Source organism: Microtus ochrogaster, linkage group LG2 (assembly GCF_000317375.1).
Source record: "Microtus ochrogaster isolate Prairie Vole_2 linkage group LG2, MicOch1.0, whole genome shotgun sequence".
Lineage (NCBI taxonomy): Eukaryota > Metazoa > Chordata > Mammalia > Rodentia > Cricetidae > Microtus > Microtus ochrogaster.
Window position 1 is genome coordinate 48,410,116 of NC_022028.1, and position 23,455 is coordinate 48,433,570.

At 43.4% G+C, this 23,455-nt stretch overlaps 1 protein-coding gene across 1 annotated transcript in view; it reads left to right on the plus strand.

Annotated features, from left to right (window-relative positions):
- Positions 1 to 801: 801 nt before the first annotated feature.
- The window catches only part of Hsf2bp (heat shock transcription factor 2 binding protein), a 71,281-nt gene continuing 48,627 nt past the window's right edge, over positions 802 to 23,455 (plus strand). Inside the window, exons 1-4 of the mRNA XM_005360289.2 lie at positions 802 to 915; positions 2,139 to 2,289; positions 11,153 to 11,256; positions 22,776 to 22,925. Of these exons, the coding sequence (XP_005360346.1) occupies positions 865 to 915; positions 2,139 to 2,289; positions 11,153 to 11,256; positions 22,776 to 22,925 (456 nt within the window). The 5' untranslated portion in view covers positions 802 to 864. The remainder of the gene's footprint in view (positions 916 to 2,138; positions 2,290 to 11,152; positions 11,257 to 22,775; positions 22,926 to 23,455) is intronic.

Genomic DNA, 23,455 nt, shown 5'->3' on the forward strand with positions numbered 1-23,455 from the left:
TTTTTTTTATTTTACATACCCATACCCACCAGTTTCCCCTCCCTCCTCTCCTCCCGTCCCCTCCCCCACCTCCCTTCTATTCCCCCCTCCATTCCCTGTCCCCTTCCTTCTGTCCCCCCCCCCACCTCCATTCCTCCATCTCCATTCAAGAAAAAAGTCTTAACAGCTGTGCTAACTTTAGGGACATTCAAAACCCTAGGTCATCAAATACATATTCTGTAGATTCATTAGCACCTTAAGGGAATTATTAGATTAGGATACTCTTTCGAACTTTGGTTATTGAGTTTTGCGCCCCCCCTCCATGTAGCACAGGTTAGACTCTCCCTTGCTTTGTCGCAAGGCTGGTTTTGGACTCCCTCTATCACCCAAGTGCTGGGACTACAGGCATGTACCATGACACCCCGCTTCAGTCTTTGGTTGTTTCGTATCTCAGTTACCTGGCCAAAATAGTTCTTCAGTGAATACAAAAATACATCTCTCAATACAGAAGTGCTTTGGGCCAAGGGGCAATGTTCTGTTGGCAACTGTACTGTTTCTCACCAAGAGGATGAGGGTTTGGCTGTAGTATCCTCTCCCTGAACAGGAAAGGATGGACTCTGTATATTTTGACACCCAGGCCTCATTTTGCAGAGGTGCCAAATTTGAACCACGACGGAAGCGGAAGAGCTTCAATAGAGTCGAGTCAACCTTATCCCTGGACCCGGAGACCGGAAACCAAGAGTGCGATGCGAACTTGGCGAAATTTGAACCTCGCGGCTTTCCGTAGGGTCCCAGCAGCTCTTCGTTCCACAGCAGCTCTTCGTTCCCGCGCTTTCTAGCGTGGACTAGAGCTTCACGCAGGCGCAAAGAGCAGAGGCCTTGACCATGGCCACGAGTGGGGTGGGCGAGGCGTCCGATATGGATGAAGCCTGCCGGGTCAGTGGGTTCTGGGTCCGGCAAGTGGGAGCTGCTGACACTCGCTCCCTTCAGGGCCAGGCCCTGTGGCTGTGAGGCGGCTCAGGGCAGGCGGTGCCAGGGCGAACCAGGGCGGGCGACTCGAGGCGCGCCTCCTGAGCCCTCTGAAGGCCTCAAGTCTAGTTAAGAAGCGGCGGTCAGGGTCTCAGGCCGTGAGTTTTTGGGAGAACCAGGGCTGTGTACTCAGTCATGAGGCCCTGCCCTTGGTGACTCAGCGAAGAGAGGGCCGCGGCCACGCCTCTCCTGTGTCACGGCCTTGAGTAGTGGCGGTGAATGTCACGGGGGTCGCAGAGGCCATGTGCAGCCCGCAGGGATGCCATCCCCGGGGCGGCTCAGCCTTGGACACGTACATTGTAGGTGCTTTCTTTGGCTTTTAGGCTCGTGTACACGGTTTTTCCCCTCCAGTATTTACACTCGCTCTTCCACTGTGTTCTTACTGAAACAGAGTTGATACGCTTGCCACTCTAGGCTGGCTGCGAACGCTTGGGTAAAATCATCTTTCAGCCTCAGTTTCTTTCTTTCTTTCTTTCTTTCTAATATTTATTTATTTGTTATGTATACAATATTCTGTCTGTGTGTATGTCTGAAGGCCAGAAGAGGGCACCAGATCTCATTACAGATGGTTTTGAGCCATCATGTGGTTGCTGGGAATTGAACTCGGGACCTTTGGAAGAGCAGGCAATGCTCTTAACCACTGAGCCATCTCTCCAGCCCCAGCCTCAGTTTCTTGAAAAGCTGGGAATATAGGTGTGCATCACCACCCTTGTCTCTCTGTATATAAAACCCGTGTGTACCCACATACACATACGCAGCACACCTATATCCAGACACACACACACACCCCTATATCCAGACGTGTAATAGAAGGTATGTCAGGTACCGGGGATGGTGGAATAGTCTTGTAACCCCATTACTAGGGAGGCAGAGGCAAGCACATTGTTTCAAAGTTAAGGCCAGCATAGTCTACAAAATTCCAGAACAGTCAGGGATAGGTAATGAGACCACCCCCCCAAAAAAAACTGAACACACATGTGCACACACACAACAGTACATATGTAGACATGCTTGTGAGGTAATTAGGAATGTAAGAGGCTTGAAAGAAAAGGAAGCAGGTTGCCTTGGGTGCCAGTTCTTTTCACCTGAAGAGAGATACTGTAATGTTAAGATGTACTTGTTCTTCTTAGTGCCTAGAACCCAAAGAAGAATATGTGAAAGTCAGAAGGAAGGACCTGGAACAGCTGACGACCGAAGTGATGCAGATGCGGGACTTCTTACCCAGACTGCTCAACGCGGAGTTAACGGAAAGTTTGCAGAGCTTGAAGAGTGTAGAAAAAAGTGAGTCCTACCTCATGTATGTTGCTTGTCTACATGTATGTGGGCCAGGGAGCCAGTTTCCAGTGCTGAGCTAAGTTCAGGTCGCTAGGACTTCTTGTCCATTCAGACTTTTGGCGTTTGAGCAGTCTATCAAATACGAGTCCAGGACCCTGTTAACATTTCTCGGAGGTATTTAGAGATCGAGTCAGCACATTCCCGACTGGGACTAAATTGCAATTAAATCTGTCTTTGGTGGTCACAGCTAATTTTCCACGTCACATTTGGTAACTTGATCAAAGTTAGATCACAGATGTTTGCTTGTGTTCCTGACCTTCCCATCTATCTCTGGTGATGTCCTCTCTGTCTCCTTTGTCCCTTTACCTTTCTCTAGAGCATTTAGACAGTACAGGCACTTGAGGCTCAGCCTCACCCACTTTCACCGTAGACTCCAAGGCAGTGTGATGCTCACACATAACTTTAGTTACCATTGGATGCTGGTGGCTGCTGGATGCATCTGTGTCTCCAGCGTCTGCCTTGCCCCTGCTTGTCATCTTTTCCCACTTGTTCTGTTACCATTCAGACTCTGAATGTCTGTCCTGACCTAGTCAGGAACAGATCTGAATTTGACAAGATACACATGATCATATGGCAGAGGAATTGGGAGGCCCCTATCAGACCTTGGGGGCAGGGTTTGAATTTGGTGGTTTGGAAATGAAGCAGTGTTTTTGTTAGAGATGGCTTCACTATATATCCTGGGCTATCCTTGAATTCTCTTTGGAGCCCAGGCTGGCCTCAAACTGTAGATATTCTTGTTTCTGTCTAGGTGTTCAAACAGTGTTTTGACAGCTCATGGCAAGGTGGAACTGTGTGTAAAGAGCCAAATAGGGTTTGAATGTGAAGTGGACCCAGGTCTTGTTTGCCTGTAAACAATGAAGTTCAAATAAATGGAAAACACTGTTTATACATACCTTACCCACACCTCTGAGGCTAGTGGGGGAGTTAGGCTGTTTCTGTGTCACTGGAACTCTTCAGGGCAGGTCATGGTTTTTTCTTTCTGAAGTGGGGAGTTTTCAATATAAATTTGATGAATAAGAAGTGAGCAGTCACTCCAAGAAAGGAGCACTGTGACACTTTGCAGTTAATGGGGGAGACACTGTTTTCTGTTTACTTGGCAGCTGGCTCTGTCTGTGCCCGCTGTTCCTGCCTGACAAATGGCAGGCCATATTTTCACTCAGCAATCTCTACTTGACATATGTTTCCCTTGTGTTTTTTTCTCATTGGCCTGCCTTGGTCTTCTCAGAGAACAGCCCTAGATTAGACCCCTCGGGGTTCTCCCTTTCTGCAGCGAGTTCTGTACGTTCTTCCTGGGAGATGTGCTGTGACTGTATTAGGCTGTCTCCATCTCTACTGTTCGTGTGGGATCCTTGCACTTTGCCTTCTCTAGGCAGTGTCTGCTATTCCCAGTCTGGGTCATTTTTGTCTGATTTTATCAAATAGCTGCTCTTTGTCCTTAGGATAAAGACCAACTAGCAAACTGCTGCTACCCTGAGACCTAAACAGATCTTACAATAGCTGTGAAGCCGTTGTATTGCTGGGTAAGCCTCATCCAGAGTGGCTATGTGCTCTGAATGCCCAGACATGAGCTCTATGTTAGGCATGGCCCCTGTGCTTTTCCTCCTGGGAGGCCACCATAAAATTTCAATTTAGGCTTACCCTAACTACCTTCGCTTTTCTGACTGAGGTGTGGTTGAAGAGATGGCCTTCTAGAGCACCCTTTACCTAGTTTTCTCTCTCAGATTCTCTTTTTCCCTCCCTCCCTTCCTCCCTCCCGCCCTCCCTTCCTCCCTTCCTCCCTCCCTCTTTCCCTTCTCCCTCCTTCCCTTCCTTCCTTATTTCTTTCTTTTGAGACAGGGTTTCACTTGGGGTAGCCCTGACCAGCCTGAGATTCTCTATGTAGTTCAGGCTGGCCTTTCACTCACAGAGATCCACCTGCCTTCCTGGGTGCCTGAGTTGATGAGATTAGTATCAAATAGTATGGGGAACCTGGTTCTGAGCTATCGGGATAGTTGCCTTTGAGAGCTGGGTAGGTAAGTAGTGGTTTGAAAAGCTACTGATCGGTGTCTTGCCTAAGCATCTTTGAAGAATCAACACTGAAGAAAAGACAGTTTCTTTTTAAAAAAAATTATGGCCGGGTGGTGGCAGCGCACACCTTTAATTCCAGCACTTGGGAGGGAGAGGCAGGAGGATCTCTGTGAGTTCGAGGCCAGCCTGGTCTACAAGAGCTAGTTCCAGGACAGGCACCAAAGCTACAGAGAAACCCTGTCTTGAAAAAACCCAAATAAATAAATAAATAAATAAATAAATAAATAAATAATTTATGTATGTGAGTTTTTTGCCTGCATGCATGTGTGTATATCGTATGTGCCATGCCTGAGGAACTTAGAAGAGGATGTCAGATCCTCTGTTACTGGAGTTACAGACAGTTGTGAATTGCCATAAGGGTGTTGGTAATTGAACCCAGATCCTTTGAAAGAGCAGCTAGTGCTCTTAACCTCTGAGTCAACTTTCTCTCTCTCCCAAAGCACAGATTCTTTTCTTTAGAAGGGAAAAAAAGATGTGTGAAAGTCACAAATGGGAATAAGGATCAGTTGTGACTTAGCAGCTGGTTTTCCTGCCTTTGAAAGACTCGAGTATAGCACAAGTAAAGATGGTAAATATGGGGTGTTTATAGAGAATGGGCGGGGGTGTAGCTGAGGTGAGAGGCACTTGGAGCTTCTAAATGGACCGATACCAAGATGCTGATCACGTGATGTTTTCAGGGGAATGGTTTGAATTAGAGTATGAGTTTGAAAGGTTGGCTGGGTGAAGGGACCAACTAAGAGTGTTCCTTGAGGCAAGTCCCAGGTTCCATTGTACTGTGTGTGGATGGGATAGGAGGAGCATGAGAAAACAGGATGGGCTCTGGTGATGAGGTGAAGGCACAGCCTTCTGAGTTAGGATCAGGAGTGATGGGAATGAGGAGGGTAGGACATCTGTGTCCTGTATGGTGACCAGCACTTCATTATGTGTCCTGGGACTATAAGGCCACACTAAGGACATCTAAGGACAGTAGAGCACTTGCCTGGTTACATACAGGGTTCAGAGGAAGATCCCTAGGACTATGCTACCCACCCCTGAAAGTCTCTTAGGACAGTACTTCTCAACCTCCCTAATGCTGCGACCCTTTAATACAGTTCCTCATGTTATAATCCCCAACCATAAAGTTATTTTCAGTGCTACTTCATAGCTGTAATTTTGCTACTGCTGTGAGTCATAATGTAAATATCTATGTATTTATTTATTTATTTATTTATTTATTTATTTATTTATTTATTTATTATGTATACAATATTCTGTCTGCGTGTATGTCTACAGGCCAGAAGAGGGCACCAGACCTCATTACAGATGGTTGTTAGCCACCATGTGGTTGCCGGGAATTGAACTCAGGACCTTTGGAAGAGCAGGCAATGCTCTTAACCACTGAGCCATCTCTCCAGCCCAATATCTATGTTTTCTGATGGTTTTAGGTGACCCCCGTGAAAGGATTGTTCAACCCCCAAAGGGGTTGCAACCCACAGGTTGAGACCTGCTGTCCTAGCATGTGGCAAATTTGAGATGACTTAATCCTTCTAAAGGGCTTGTATGGTACCTGCATTGTAGGAATCTTGAAACTCCTTGAGCTCCTGGTGTAATGGAGAGCGCATTCTGGCGGATTCTCAGCCCAGCAGCTTCAGTTGTGACTAAGGCGCCATCACATAGTGAACTTGGAATAGCCTTGACTTGGGGTTTGCCAAATTGGAAAGCGCATAAATATAAAATACTCGCATGAAAACATTATCAGCACTCTTGAGTATTGAGCATTGGAGGAACATTCTTGTATAGAAAGTCCTGCGCTGCTGTTTATCATGTTGAGATCGCAACTGAGAGTGAGATAGGGAAAGAGAACACTGTGGGGCTTTCAGTAACCATGTCAGACGATCCAGATAATAGGTCAGAGTCCATGACTGCAATAGTCTATAGTTTTCTGTCAGGTTCCTCAGTTGTCGTTGGGTAGTACTGTAAAGGGTTGCCTGCTGGCACCTGGGTCCTGGGCAGAACCAGCCTCAAGGAGCAGAGCCTTAGGAGGATAGGGAGCTTGTTTGGCAGTTCTAGCAGGGGAGCTACTTATGTGTCCTTGACAGAAGAATGGTCCTTCTTAATCAGGTAAGGTTGTCCTCTTCAACTGGATGTTCGGTTTAGGAAGGGATGCACACAGACTGTTGAGGAAGGAGATTCCTGCCTAACGAGACAGACAACCCTTATGAAGAGTGGGACAAAATGCCAAAGCCACATTGCCCTTACATCCAAGAGTCTATTGATTCGAAATGGGACAGATGATTGGGGTTTTTAAATACTACTAGAACAGCTTGTGAGCTTGGGCTCTCGGTTTGTGAGGGCTCTCTACTGGTTACTTGAAGGAATTCACAAGTACATGAGATGGTTGTAATCCTAGGGAACAAGGATAATGAAAAGAAACATAAACAATGACAGTGTAAGGGGAAGTATGTCACAGGTGCCACATAACCACAGAAAGCCACCAGACTTCCAAGGGGGGTAGGGTGGGGCGAGTCAAAGGCTGCTTATGAAGGAGTAGACTTAGAAGACAGTTAAAGGCGTCCTAGAAGTAGTTTATTAAAGAGAGATTGTACAGCATTTGGCCTTGTAGGCGAATGGATTTCAGTTTAGCATGTTGGAAAATGCAGGTCATGCTTGTGCAGTCGGCCCTCTCTTTAGCTGTGGATTGACTAGACTAAAGTGGTGTTCAGCAGGTGAGTTACATGGTGGACCTTCTGTGGACCACTGTATTCGTCTGTGAACCTGAGATATTTAACAGCTGCCCTTTGGTTGGGAGTGATCCAGATCTGAGTCTTTAGTTTAGGAGTCCTTGAGCCACTGTAACCGCTTATTTCTGGGAACCTTGTAGGAAGCAGAATCAGTCATTCTGGGGATGGTCGTTTGCTTTGGAAAACCATGTGAGTGGGAATGTCTACAAAGCACTGACAATTGATGGGACCCTGGCAAGTTGCAGAAGTATCTGTCAGGTGTTTCCCCAGGTCCTTAGCCTGGGACTTTGAAGAAAGGTTTTCACAGAGGTAAAATGAGGCCTGTTGGGCCTTATCCAATATGACATTCTTGTCAGGAGAATTTTGAACACAGTTGTGGAGTGAGGTCTGTGTGAAAATATAGGGGAGCTAGAAAGGGAAGACTGGAATGCTGGGCAGAAAGAGGCAAGGAACAATTAATGCCGAGGTTTCACAGGGAGCTTGGCCCTGCCAACACCTGGACTTTTGACTTGGAAGTCCTCAACCTTGTGAGACATACATTTCGGCTGTTCTAAGCTACCCAACTCATACTTTATTCCATGTGCTAGGAAGTGAGTACACCACCCAAATCTCAGCTCAAAGTAAAGATGGAGCATGTCAGTGTTGCACCCACTTTTTTTCTGAACATGCCAGAGTGAAGGAAGGAAAAAGGTGATGGTTATTCAAAGTATTTTTGTTTTCAGACAGCTGTTTCACATGAGTGGAAAGCAACTGACAACTTGTTATAAACATGCCGGGATCCCAGGGTAATTTTAACTCTTTTATCTATGCTCTGGAAACCCTGCTTTTCACTGACAACTCTCCTCCCTCTCTCCGAACAGTCATTCTCCTGTTAGTTACCAAAACCGTTGAAGTTAGGTCCTGGTAGTACAGGCACTTGGGGCCTGACAATTGCATGCCGTTGAGGTAGGTTGCCAGCAATGCTCTCATCTGGCCACAAGGCGGCGGCCTGACATAACTGATACCCCTGGTGTGCCATAGTCTTGTGAGCAAGGGCTTAGAATTTTCTGGGGTTCTATATTGTCACAAAGGCCTTGTTAAGCCTGTAGAAAGTTCACATAAAACTACACAGAGAAGACTTTACCATAGTGAAAGCATTGAGTGGTTAAAATTAATTCCTATATATTTTTACGTGACAAGATTTGTAGAGATTTAATTACCCTCTTCCTTTCGGGTGTGTTCAAGTAGCATAGTTCAATAATAGAAGCAGACTTTAAGAATTAGCTGCAAAGAGAAAAATATAAACTATTGATAATTTATTATTTAGTTTCTGTCTAGTTATGTATTGTATAGTCATAGGTATGTATTTTATAGTTACATGAATGTACATAGTCATATAATGTACATATGTGTAAGTAACATTCAGCATGATTACATGTTTAGTAATGTTATTTTTAAAGCATAAAGCTGGCTCACTGGTTTCTTGGATGGTCTTGATTATTGGCCAAAGTAGAGTTCATGTAGTATGACATATCTGAAAAGTCAGAGAAGAAAGCTCTGACATGGAGAGAATAAATAGCCCAGTGCAGCTTGCATGCTTCTAGGAAATAGAGTGGGAGCTTGCCAGCCCAGTTTCACAATCTCCAACTTGTCTTTGACCTTTGGGTCTAGTCTTCCTTCTTGGACAAGGTCTCAAGGAAATGTAGACACTCTCCTTGTGCCTTTCTCCAGAACAGTTGGGATGCCAAGCAGCTCTAGGCAACCCCTGGGTTTTTTTGTGTAAGTGTTCCCTTGCCTTCTCTGACCTCAGGAACACAAAGCCCTCCCCCTTCCTTTGCCTGCACTTCATTGAGCATCCTTGATGGTGGAGAATGTGTGGTCTTCCATATGTTCTTAGAGGTGTGCTCCCTTACCCAGTCCCTTTCCCTCCATCCATACTATGTCATTGCTGTAGCTAAGCTTTCTGACCCACTGTGTTCCTTTCCTGTTGCTGGTGATGAGAGCTAAGACTGTTGACTTGAAGTAGTTGGTTTTAAAGTGCGATTTCCATAGAGTCTCACCAGGAACCTTGTTAAAAATGTAACTTCTTTTTGGTTCAGTGGTTGAGAATACTTGCTGCTTTTGCAGAGGACTAGATGCCTGGTAGCCCACAACTGTTTGTAACTCAGGTTTCAGGGGATCTGACACCCTCTTCTGTCCTCCATTGGCCTCAGACATGCACATGGTACAGATACATACATACATACATACATACATACATACATACATACACACACACGCAGGCAAAACACACAGTTTAAGAAAAGATTTATTTACCTTTTATGTGAATATTTGAGTATCTGAATGTATGTATGTGTACCACATTCATGCTTGGTGCTTAGGTGTCCAGAAGTGGGAGTCAGAGATCCAGGCAGTTGTAAACTGCCATGTGGGTGCTTGGAACAAAAGTCTGCAAGAGCAGCTAGTGTTCTTAACCATTGAGCCATCTTTCCAGTTCCCACATATAATTTTTTTAAAGATTTATCTATTTATTATGTATATAATGTTCTGACTGCACATATCCCCATGAGCCAGAAGAGGGCACCAGATCTCATTACAAATGACTATGGGCCACCATGTGGTCCCTGGGAATTGAACTCAGGACCTCTGGAAGAACAACCAGTGCTCTTAACCTCTGAGCCATTTCTCCAGCCTCTTATGTACAAATCTTAAAAAAAGAAATTCCAGTACTTGGGGTGAGTGGGGAAGTAGAGGCTGGTGGATCTCTGTGAGTTCAAGGCCAACCTGGTCTACAACAACCAGTTCCAGGACAGCTAGGGCTGTTACACAGAGAAACCCTGTCTCTCAAAAATAAAACAAAAACAAACAAAACAAAACAAAACAAAATGTAAATTCTCTTTACCCCTAATGACAATTCCTGGCTACAGGGGAAGGGGAATAATTTTCTTAGTGGTGTAGTCACTGGTGAGTTGCCCATGTTCATGCAGTACCGTTTAAACTCAGAAGATCACAGACAAAAACACCCAATCAAAACAGCAGCAACCAAGACATGAGAGCAGGTAGAGACTTCTTGACTATAAGGCCATCATTAGGAGTGGAATGGGCACGAGAATGGATAATGGTTGTGGAAATGAGCAAAATATATTACATACATTCATGAAATTATTAATAGAAAAAATTAAAGAAAAGAGATGTAAGTTCTGAGGCCCAGACACACCCACAGAACCACAAACTTTATTCACTAGGTCCTGGAATCCTAATGCACATTAGGCTTTAGTTAGCCATTAACTCTTAGTACTTGTTCTCAGATCTTGGTACATGTTGGAAAAAAAAAAAAGTTCTCAGCCTTGAAACCAAACTCTTAAAAACCCGAGTTAAGTGTTCAATTTTTTAAGCGTCAGTATTTCTGCAGTATTTAAATTTGATATTTTTCATTGATTTATTGATGTGGGTATTTTTTTTTTTGTTGGCCATTTGACTCATAAGCTAAATGATTATGGTGGAGAGGAAGTGTTACGTAGTCGCTGCCCCCTCACTGTAGCGTTTTCTTGTCTTGTTCTCTGTGGCTTCCCACCTCCATTGACTACTACTGCAGTTGTTCCCATTGAGTCAGCCTGCCAGTTGGTGGGATTGCTTTGTGAGTCAGCTCCTGCTGGCACCAGCCACTCCTGAGATGCCTTCTGCTTTTTATGGCACAGATACATGTTTCTGCCATGAGATAGTCGGGCTTCTTAGCTCTGCCTTCAGTCCTTTAAATAACTCATTTTCTTGAAGCCTTGAGTACATGTCTGGCAGTAAATGAGGTCTTAAATCACAAAGTAAGGTAGCAGCAGAATTTCTTTCAGGACTGAAAGCAGTTCAGTACCATAGTGTGCTTAGTATACATGGGCGCAGGGTTCAGTCCCCAACATCTATTCTCCCTGCTCCCCAAAATAAAAAGTGATTTCTGGTATGGCTTGAAAATGGAAGAGAGCTTAGAAACAGGGCTTTAGGAATGTTGACTGTGATTTGACATGTCTTGAGTATTTTTCTGTTTCTTCTAGACCTGGAAAAGCGAGAACAAGAATTAGAACAGCTGAGACTGGACTATGAACACTTCAAAGCCCAGCTAGAAACTGTACAGACAGAGAGCAGAAGGGAGAAGAAGGTAGGCACTTATGTGAGGCTCCTGCAGGGGCTCGGTCCAGAAGGTACTGTTGGTTTGCTTCCTTTTGCTCATAAGAAGCAACTAGTCTCACATTTTCTCTCTTCACCCTCAGGAAGTTGTAGTTCCAAATATATGTTTTTTAAGTAGGTTAGTAGGTAGGTGAACTGTTAATCGAGTTTATAAGCATTTAACATATAGATTATTCACTTCCTTTTAATGAAGCATTTTTTGTACATTTAGAATGTGTGTTTGCATGAAAGAGCATCTGTGTGGGCTTGTTTATGTGTATGTATTCAGGCTTGTGTATGCTTTAATCTGTATAGAGGTCAGAGGGCAACTTGTGGGAGTTGGTTCTCTTTTCTCCATGTGGGTTCTAGCTTGGCAGCAAGTGCCTTTACCCATTGAGCATCTCACTGATTTCCTTTTGTATTTAAAAGTCTGCTTCAGCTGGACATGATGTCTCAGGCCTTTAATCTCAGCACTTGGGAGGCAGAGGCAGGTAGGTGTATCTCTGTGTTTGAGGCCTGCCTGGTCTACAGAGTTTGTTCTAGGGCAGCTATGGCTACATAGGGAGACTCTGTCTTAAACAAACCAAACCAAAAGGTCTGCTTTAATGCATATGCTTATAACATAGTAAGAATCTTGGAGAAAATTGTGTATATGATAATTTATAATTGGAGATAGATATTAAGTTGAAGTATTTCTAATTAGTTTGGGTATGATTTATTGCTACTTAGGAAAAACTAATTATATTTTATTTTACTATTAGAGGAGACTATATTTTTCTCACAGATTATTTTATTTTATTTGTACAAGTGTTTTGCCTGCATGTATATCTGCGTAGCATGTGTGGGACAGATTTCCCTGGAGGCTGGAAGAGGGTGCCAGATCCCCTGGAACTAGAGTTACAGACCACTGTAAATTGTCTTGTGGATGCTAAACTTGAATCCAGGTCGTCTGCAAGAGCAACAAGTGCTTTTAACTGCCAAGCCACCTCTCTAGTCCCTATAATATTATTTTGAGATAGTTTTACAGTTGGATAGCATACATTATTTCATCGCCCGTAAAACTAGTTCTGTTCTGTCACTTGTAAAATTTTGGGCTTCCTGCCGGGCAGTGGTGGCGCACGCCTTTAATCCCAGCACTCGGGAGGCAGAGGCAGGTGGATCTCTGTGAGTTCGAGACCAGCCTGGTCTACAAGAGCTAGTTCCAGGACAGGCTCCAAAACCACAGAGAAACCCTGTCTCGAAAAAACCAAAAAAAAAAAAATTTTGGGCTTCCATATCTTTGTATTTTAAAATAATAAAGCAATAATAGTGGTGATCATTGACAGCTAGTATGTTTTGGATATTTGCTGTCTGCTAACAGGCACATAGCTGTTTGAGTCCCATGTACTTCTCCTTTTCCAGGCCTATCAGCAGGTATTACTATTGTTCAAGAGGTTGAATAGCTGGTCCAATGTCATATTGCCTGTGTGCTAATGTGTGTTAAGAAATTCTGAATATCTGTGGCTGTTTTGAAAACTGGGAGAGTTGGCTTGTATTTAATACTGAGCAACCAGAACGTGGTAGGAAAGACTTTAATTGTAAGGCTGGATTATTATACTGAACAACACAAAGTTGAAGTTTTAGTTTTGCCATAATCTATTAAAACCAGGAGATAAATTGCAAGGCAGTCTGGTCAGTTTCAGACTTAACATTTTATGGCCTAAAAGTTGACCTGTAGGCAACAAGGAGCTGATAGACATTTAAAACACTTTAATCTCAGCCTTTGGAAGGCAGGAGCAGGCAGATCTCTGTGAGTTTAAGGCCAGCCTGTTCTACATAGTGAGATCTAAGATAGCCACAAACAATGAGCCAGGTGACCATGGACTGAAGTCTGTGAAATTGTGAGTCAAAAGGAGTTTTCCTCCTTTTGATTTTTTTTTCTCTCAGGTATTTGTCATAGCAATAGAAATACTGGGCTTTACACAGAGAGTTGGTGCTGGAGCAGGGCCGTTGCTGTGATGAAACCTGGCCGTGTGGTTTGTAAGCCTTTGGAACTAGTTTATAGGAAGAATTTGGAAAACTGGACAATACTGTGTGTAGAGTTTAATGAGGACTGTGGTGGGTGGGAGCTCAGAAGACTAGGAATGCAGAGTGGAGACTGCTCATGAGATCGCAGATGGGATCAAGGGTTCTATGGGGATTAGATTAGAGCGCTGTTCAATTCATGATCTATTATGGTAAAGAACTTGTCTATGTTGTGTCTGTGCTCTAAGACTTTATGGGAGCTGAGTTCAAAGGTTGAGTAGTCTGAAAGAATTTTGTTTTTAATTAAAATATAATTTCTTGAGCCGGGCGGTGGTGGCGCACGCCTTTAATCCCAGCACTCAGGAGGCAGAGGCAGGCGGATCTCTGTGAGTTCGAGACCAGCCTGGTCTACAGAGCTAGTTCCAGGACAGGCTCCAAAGCCACAGAGAAACCCTGTCTCGAAAAACCAAAAAAAAAAAAATAATAATAATAATAAAAATAAAGTTGGGACTAATAAGTGGACAATCATTAGAGATTAGCACCATTGTATGTACCAGGTCAGTAGATAAGGTATCTTGAGGGCACCTCAGTGATTAGGGAAAACCCACCCATCCTACAATCAAGTATATAACCTGGTGTTAATCCCAGCACTTGGGAGGCAGAGACAGGCCGATCTCTGTGAGTTTGAGGCCCGCCTGGTCTACAGAGTGAGTTCCAGCATAGTTGGAGCTATGTAGAGAGACCTTGTCTCAAAAAAAAAAGTATAAAAGTTTAAGGTCACTGAAAAGATGAATTAAAAGATTGACCTGCAGATGTACCCTTTTGCAAGATGACCTATGGCATTTTCCCCCAAGTTTGTTTGTTTTGTGCTAGAGATTAGAGATCAAACCTTGGCCCTTGTGCATGTTAGGCAAGAACTGATCCACCAAGCTGTAATATAGTCATGGTGTACCTGAATTCCTCCAGCCTTGCTCAGTTATCCATGTACTCATAGGCTAGCACAGCTTAACATACTTATGGGTGATTCTGTTGGAGGGGCTCAGAAGACCGGAATGACTATAGACACACAGAGAGTAAATACTGTGCTCAGGGATGTTGAAATGGGAACTAGACTAGAGAACATTAAGTAGATTTTGTCTACACTGGGAACTGGTTATAGTTTAAGCTACTGGCAGACCTTTCTGTCCTCAGTCTGATGTTGTTTTTGCAAGGCAGGTCATAGAGGCTTCTACTCAGATTTCAAAGAAGTGTTGGGGAGGCCAGATGATGTATGGCAGTGGTAAGAGTACTTGGATGTAGCCCTTGGGAGAGCTGTGATGGAATAGAGACCTTAAGAAGCTGAAGATGCTAGGAATGGAGACTGTCTGCCAAGGAAAGCTCTAGTCAGTGAGCAGCATCAGCCTGTAAGAGTCATGTGACTGCAGTGTGCATACTGTAGGGGCTGGACTGCCCCAGCATTTTGGCACCCAGATCATGGTACTACATGTCTGGGATGCCAGCCATGGAGCTACAGGAGGTTACAATTGCCATGCTGATTCCCATCTTACTTTGGTATCCTCCAACCTTTCCATGTGCTGTCTTTGAAATAGAAGTCTTTACTCTGCCTTGTGTAAAACTTTTCTTTTTGGCCTTACAGGGACTCACAGGTGAGAGTTTGCCTTGAGTCTTAGGAAACTTTGTACTTGTCTGTTGATCAGTGATGGAGCTGTCAGGAGTTTGGGGAAATGAACTAACGTATTTAGGGTTATACATAGGATGGTTTTATGAAATTTGTATGGCCTTGTCACTTCCTTTGGAAATTAGGTGTGGTTTTAGGAGATGTGGCTTAACGGGGGGTGCATGTGTTTGGGTGTCAAGTTGACAGAGGGTGGACTTGTGACAGTTAATCTAGGTTCTTGGACTGAGAAATACTGAGGACATTTGTAAGGTACATTTCTGATGCACTTGTGAAGGTATTGCTAGAGGTGATGGGGAGCAGCTGCTCTGAATGTTGTTATGTCATTCAGTAGTCTGAGAACCCAGATGGAATGAAAAGACAAGGAGGAGTAAGCACAGAACTTTTCTCTCTTAATGCTTGCTGGTGTCCTTGAGGTAAGCAACCCTACTCTGCTCTACTGTCCTGTCTGCAGGACTACAGCCATGGGATGGATTGACTAGGGACTGAAACCTGAAACCCTAATGGAAAAGAAATCTTTTGTCTTGTGTTTGTTTGTTTGTTTTCTCGAGACAGGGTTTCCTCTGTGTATCTCTGGCTGTCTTGGAACTCACTTTGTAGACCAGGCTGGCCTCATAGAAATCTGCCTGCCTCTGCCTCCTGAGTGCTGGAATTAAAGGCCTGCACCACCACCACCCAGCTTAGAAATCTTTTATCCTTTTACCTTGTTCTGTCAGGCATTTGCCAGTGATGGAAGGTTAATAACATACCAGGTCACTATTGAAAAGGGTCTTGGAGCAGACACATTGAAAACAGGCTTATCAAACTATAGTGGGATGGGAACTGTACCTTGTTAGTGGAGTTCCTAGCATGAATGAGGCCTTAGGTGATGTGGGATTCCCCTCTGTATGCTGTGAATAACATTGGTGAATAAAGAGACTGCCTTGGCCTGTCAATAGGGCAGAACTTAGGTAGGCAGGGAAAACTAAACTGAATGCTGGGAGAAAGAAGGGCAGAGTCATAGAGAAGCCATGTAGCCCCACCAGACACAGACTCTGGAACTTTACCTGATAAGCCACAGCCTCGTGGTGATACAGAGATTATTAGAAATGGGGTAAATTAATATATAAGAGTTAGTCAGTAAGAAGCTAGAGCTGATGGACCAAGTAGTAATTTAAATAATATAGTTTCTGTATGGTTATTTTGGGGCTTAGCAGCTGGGAACCAACAAGCGGCCTCCTCCAATACTTGGGTTTGATCTCTAGTATTGCATAGACTGGGCATGGTGGTATACACCTTGCACCTAGAAGTTGGACACAGGAAGGTCAGAAGTTCAAGATCATCCTCTGTTAATAGTGAGTGTGAGATCTGTCCAGGCTACATAAGACCTATTTTAAAAACAACTCCCCCAAAAATACAGGAGCTAAGTCCTTCCCAGGTGTTTTGTATTCCCAATAGCTGTGCCTGTATCACAGTGCTGAGACCTTTTACCATTGCCAAGGCCCTTCCCCCAGGCAGCCTCTTGCACCCCAAGAGCCATCCAATCCCAACTCTTCTCTTCCCTTGATCCAACTAAGTTGCTGCATTGAAGAAGAGTACACTGCTTCATTGTAGCTTTAGCAAAGTCCCTGTGCAGGACTCCCTATCCCCTAGGAATTGCTGCTTCCACAGCACACTCAGGTCTTTGGTTCCACACTTTTCTTACATGCTGGATTCAGTCATTTCTGTCTTTTTGTAATATTTTCTACCCGTACTGAAGTACTTACTGGCAGTAATCTAATTCAGTCTTCTAGTTGCTGGATTCTTTCCTGGTTCCTCAGCTCTAAAATAAGCTTTCAGTCCTGCCTCATGATCTGTACAGGCCTGGGCACGGACCACAGACAGTGCCATAGAAAAGACAGCTGCTAGAGACAAGTGGCCTTATTATAGCCATCTTGCTTATCACTGTTAAACAGGAAACTTGAGTAGAAATAGAAAAATAGTCAAAGCTAAAATATTCCCTCATTTCCACTAAGGTCAGAGTACTAGGACAATGATAATACTTGAAGGGTTTGAAACCCTGATCATTCTATTCATTTGCTGTAGCTCCTCTTTCATTCATTCATTCATTCATTCATTCATTTATAAATTTTTTTGAGATGGGGTCTTGATATGGAGAGCTGCCCTCAACTCTATATAGTTTAGGCTGGCATTGAACTTTTGATCTTCCTGTCTCAGCCTCCCAAGCACTGGAATGAAAGGCATTCACTAGCATATTTGGCTCCATGCTTTTCCCTTTAGCAAACCAGCCATGATAGAGACTGCCAGTTTTCTGCTAATATTTTTTATATATTTTTTTTACTTTGTTAGGTGTTTCTTGTTTTTAGCATGCTATAAAGGAAGTTGCAAACAGTAATAGTGCTTCAAAACACTTTTAAAAGTTTATTTTTAGATTCATGTGTATGGTGTGTGCCTGTATGAGTTAATGTGCACGATGTGTGTACTGGTGCCCCTTGAAGACCAGAAAAGGGTGTCAGATTTCCTGGAACTTGAATTATAGGTGATTATCAGCTACCTGATGTGGAATGGAACCTGAATCCTCTGCAAGAGCAGTGTTTGCTTTTAACTGATGAATCACCTCTCCAGCCCTTCAAGAAACCTCTTAAAGAAAAAATTAGCTGGTAGTGTAATCCAGCTAAAATCTGAAATGAACTATAGAAAAATTTTAGAAGGGTTCTTTGACATTTGTTTAAAAAACTTAAACAGCATTTTATGTACTATTTCTCCATGCATATCTATCTTTCCCCTACAGTTCTTCTCCTTTCATGTTTGCACCACTTCACTCCTAGCTTCATGTGCACTCTTGAGCCTGCACATGCTCTTTTACTCTCACAGGCCCCTCCTTCTCTTAATACCCATTGAGTTCATTTAATGTTGTCTGGCTGTGCATGGGTGATGTGGGAGTGTCATATCAATCTGTTGATTTCATTGGTTAAGCAATAAAGAAACTGCTTGGCCCTGATAGGTTAAAACATAGGTGGGAGGAGTAAACAGAACAGAATGCTGGGAGGAAGAGGAAGTGAGCTGAGAGACGCCATGTTCCCCGCTCCCGGGTGGACGCGAGAGCTCTGCTCTCTGAGGCACATGCGATGAAGCTCCGACCCAGGATGGATGTAGGCTAGAATCTCCCTGGTAAGCCACCTCGTGGGCTACATAGATTATTAGAAATGGGCTAATAATGTGAGAGTTAGCCGAGAAGAGGCTAGATATAATGGGCCAAGCAGTGTTTAAAAGAATACAATTTGTGTGTTGTTATTTCGGGGCATAAGCTAGCCAGGCGGCCGGGGTGCCGACGCAGCCCCGCTGCTCTTACTACCACACATGGGTATGAGACTATTTATAGGAGCATGAGCTGCTGTGGGATTCCCTTCTGTATGCTATGAATATGTTTTATTACCTTTGGTTAATAAAGCTGCTTCAGCATATGGCAGGGCAGAAAGAACTAGGTGGGAAAACTAAGCAAAGATATAGGGAGAGAGTAGGCAGAGTCAAGGAGACACCATGTAGCTGCCAAAGGAGACAGATGCTGAACTCTTACCAGTAAGCCCCAGCCTTGTGCTGATACACAGATTAAGGATGTAAGAGTCAGTTAGTAAGAAGCCTGAGCTAATGGGCCAACCGGTATTGTAATTAACATAGTTTTTGTTTGATTATTTGGGTCTGGGTGGCCCATCTACAAAGAGTAGTCTCTCATGCAGCATATCCCTGGAGAAAAGTGATTCTCTTTCCTTCAGCAGCCATCAGCTGCTAAGAGCTCTTCAGTTAGGGGTGGGATTTTATGAGTTCCTCCTCATCCATGTTGGAATCTTGTCTGACTTGACCTTGTGGAAGCCCTGTGCTTGTAGCCCCAGCTACCATGAGTTCACGTGTGCAGCTGCACTGTCATGTCCAGCAGAAACTGTTTTCTACAAACTCTACTTCTTCAAGTTCCCTCTTCCACAGTGGTCCTTGAGTGCTCTCCCTTGCTCCTTCCCCCTCCCCCTCCCTCCCTCCCTCCCTCCCTCCCTCTCTCTCTCTGTGTATGTGTGTGTAATATGGATATCCTATTTAGGGTTGAGCACTCTAGTATTCTGCATGTTGACCAATTGTAAGTCTCAATTGCCATATTCTCCAAAAAGGAGTTTGTTAATGCAGGTTGAGAGATATACTAATGTTTAGGTATAAAGAAAAGAACTTAGGGGAAATTTATTACTATGTCCATTCAACAGAATAGTAATACTATTCTTCCTTAAGGCCTAGAACTTAGCCAGGTATGAGTTTCACTCAGTACCGGGAAAAAATTTCATCTTGTGTAGTGAAGTTAATCCAATCAGAAAGTTACCCCCATAGCATTTGTGCTACTATTGTACCAGTGGGTCTAGCTTGTAGGGGTCACAGCTGAATAAGACTAATGATGCCTTTTCTCCCCTTGTAGCATCCATAGAACCTAAACACTTCTTCCCTGTTTGATTGGAGTAGTTGTCTTCTTTCAGGTACAGTTGTCCCTCAGTATCTGAGGGGAATCAGCTCCAGAACCCCTTGGGTAAGTCTTAGGGTGTTCAGGATCCTTCCAAGAGAAAGTGTAGTATTTGCATACAGCCTACACTTACAGGCCTTAACTTATCAGATTATTTTTGCTATCTAATTCATTGTAAATGCTATTTAAATTATTATTATACTTGGCTGGGGAGATGGCTTATTTGGTAAAGTGCTTGCCGTGTGGGCAAGATATAGTACTGAGTTTGAGTGGTTCAGTGGATCTGGAACCTGTAAGGTATGTATGGCAGACCTTTTATAAATATAAATAAATATATGATACAGTTTTTTTTAGCCTATGGCTTCCTTCCCCCAACTCCCCTTGATAGACTATTTCTATGTAGTCCAGTCTGGCTTTGAACCCTTTGGCTCCTGAGTGCTGGGATTACATGTGTGTACTACCATGCCTGGTTGGAGTTTGAAAATTTACCTTACTGCTTTTTAAAAAATGGATCAGGGTTTTGTTTTGACATGTTTTAGAAGTTCCTGTACCTGCAGTTTCAGATAAATGAGTTTATTAAGTATGTAGCAAGCAAAAGTAAAAGAGCAAAGAGTAAGTAACAGATAACATTATCAAATGTGACTGGTGTAGCCTGATTGAGAGTAAACAAAGGTACTGTCGTCCAGTGGAGTCTGGCAACACTTAGCAGAAATGAACTGGGGAAAAAGCAGGTAGCTGGAGCTACTGGTTGGAAGGCTCTCCATTTAGTTCCCACTGCAGGCATGTTATACTATGGGATCAACAATAATAACCTCTGTTGGAAAGGGTTCACCTTCTTTGTTCTCAAGAACACAACTACTTGCTGTTTTTCCTTCTCCCTGCGCCAGAGCTCTGGAGAGAGGACTAACCTAGTTCAGGGGGTTTTGGAAGACTTTTAATATAAACGTGTTGGAGTCTGAGACAAGGGAGGGCCTCTTCTTGGCCAGTATGTTTTCAGTAAGTTTAAAAGGCATGACAGTTTACAAGTATGCTGTTGTAATGTTGCCACCTAGAATCTCCTGGGAAGAGAGTGGCAGTTGTCAAGATCTGTTCAGGTCTTTGGAGAGTTGTCCTGGTTGCCTTAATTTAGCTGGGTTGGAAAGACCCACCCTGAATGGAGATGGTACCATTTCATGGTCTGGATTTAGAACTGTGTAAGAGTTCAGAAAGCTAGCTGAGAAGAAGCAAGCATGGTATATTTGTTTTTCTCTGGTATTGACGGTGGATGTGATGGAGGAAGAAATGAGAACAGAGTGGAATGATTCATATAAACATACCCATTACTTTGTCAGTTCAGTTACATAGGTTTGAAGGGCAGTCTAGGAATCCAGACTGTAGTATCATTAAGTCAGACATGAAAAACATATAGTTTATATTTTGATTTTTAGAATTATTTATTTTTATTATATGTGTGTGGATATTTTGCCTGTATGTATTTATATGTCCCGCAGGAGAGCCTGGTACTCATGGAGGTCAGAAGAGAGTGCTGGGACTGGAGCACAGGCATTGTTAGCCATAGTGTAGGTGCTGGGAATTTCCCACCCACCTCTCATTCTTTTGGAAACCCAGGCAAAAAGCTCTTTTCTTTTCATTATTGAATATTGACTTCTTTAATAATTAAAAAAAAACCACCTTAGCCATCTAGCATAATTTAAATTGTTGTTTTTCTACTCATGCTTGATAGAAATGAATTTGCCTAGGTTTTTGTATTTTTCAGTTTATTGCTCTCAGTGGTGCTGGGGGTGGAACCCAGGGCCTCCTGTATGGTAGGCAAGTGCTCCACAACTGAGCGGTACCTCCAATCCCAGTTTGTCTCTCAGGAAATGCTGTCTCCTTGAAGGGAGTTTTAGTACCAGAGAAACATGGTCACTGGGGAGGACGAGAAGAGAACTCCTTAGGCTATATTAATGTGAGGGTAATCAGGAGAATGGTTCCCTTTTTCCCTTAATGGTCCTGCCAGAGACTAGCCTAGCTTTAGGTGTTCTTAGGAGCTGCTGTAGGGAGGGCAGGAAACCTTCCCTGGCCTGCATGGCCTTGTTATTCATGAATTTGGGCCTGAGCATATCTGGAGTACCCACCTTCACAGCTTTTCTGCCTGGTGTTAGGTCTGGTGTTTGATTCTGGTGTCATTTCACAGCCACACATGCTTTTCATATTTTCCAGCATCTTTGATGACAGTCTTCATAGTCTGCCTACAGCAGTGGTTCTCACTTTTCCTAATGCTGTAGCTCTTTCCTCATGTTGTGGTGACTACAAACTATAAAATTATTTTCATTTCTACTTCATAACTATAATTTTGCTACTTTTATGTTGGGGAATATTATTTTCAGATGTGTGACTTTTGTTTACACTGCATTTGTTTAATTCTGTGAAGCTGTGTTACTGTGCCTGTCTAAAACACCTGATGGTCCTAATAAAGAGATGAATAATCAATAGTGAGCCAGGAGGCAAAGCTGCAGGCAGAAAGAATAAATAGAAGTCTGGGAAAGAAGGAGGAACAAGAGAACAAGGAGAGGATGACGTCAGGACCCAGCCACCAGCCAGTCACCGAGTAAGAAGGAAAGAAAGGTATACAGAAATAGAGAAAGATAAAAGCCCAGAGGCAAAAGGTAGTTGGGATGATATAAGTTAATAAAAGCAAGAAACAAGCCAAGCTAAGGTCGGACATTTATAACTAAGAATAAGCCTCCACGTGTGATTTATTTAGGAGTTGGATGGTGCCCCCCCTCAAAAAAAAGCCAAAAAAAGTAAAAGTTCACATAACAATATTAAAAATAATAATGTAAATATCTGTGTTTTCTAATGGTCTTGGGTGACCCCTGTGAAAGTGTCATTCCACCCAAAAGGGGTTGAGACCCGCTGGCCTAGGAGACTTTGTACAGTTCTTTTCCTAAACTCAATGTTGTGTTTGTCAGTGGACTGAATGTTGGCCATGGCAGCCTCCCTGATGAGAAGTGCTGTGCAGCCTAGGCTGCACGCTAGTATGCTGCTTTGCTTCTAAGTCTGGTGGTGCTGCTCTGGGTGTGGTCGTTTGGCACAGGTGCCACCTCTAGTTTTCTCTTTACTTGAATGAATGAATTTAGCTCTTCACAATTATCCATAAGCTGAAAAGAAGCCATGTGTTCTTCTCTAAGCTTTGAACTTTACTGTTTAGATGTGAATTGTGGCTCAGAAAGAGCTATATTCTACTTGAAGCTGTTTTCTAGAATTCTGAACGCTTTCTCTCTAATAAGTATCATTGTGAAAGAGCATGTAATAGAGATTATTGAGATTGAATGCTAGCTGTCTGTCATCTTGTTCTACTTTGTTATGAATTTAGGAGAAGTTGGCTCTTCGACAGCAGCTGAATGAGGCGAAACAGCAGCTCCTCCAGCAGGCAGAGTACTGTACACAAATGGGAGCAGTTACCTGTACCCTCCTCTGGGGAGTCTCTAGCAGTGAGGAAGTCGTCAAAGCCATTCTGGGAGGAGTAAGTTGTCTGGCACTGTTGAATGTGTCTTGTGACCTGAAAGAGACAGCACATCTGCTGTGACATTGATTGCTAAGTCCTGCCATGATGTAAATTTGCTTTAGTTCATTCATCAGATGGTTGCCAGACACCTGCCGTGTTCATTATGTCACCTGATGCTCTGAGGATGTGTAAAATGAAGTACCGTCCTTCTGTCCTGGCACGCAAGGGGAATTTTTGATATATTAACCATTTTAATATTTATATGTAAGAAATTTAACAACATTAAAAGTGCTCATATGTGTTTTACTTCATGGATAATAGATAATTTAAGAATTTGGCATATATTTGTGTCTAGTATACACACACACACATATGTATGTATGTTAGGGAACTTCATAAGGAGAGTAATTTGAAATGGACCTTGAAGAATAGGTAGAAATGGCAGTAAATTGTAAGAACAGTTCAAAAAGATAGAATTAGTCAAATCAAAGGTATAGGTGGGAAGTCTGGCTTGTGTTAGGACTGAAGGTTCCTTGACTGAGTGGAGG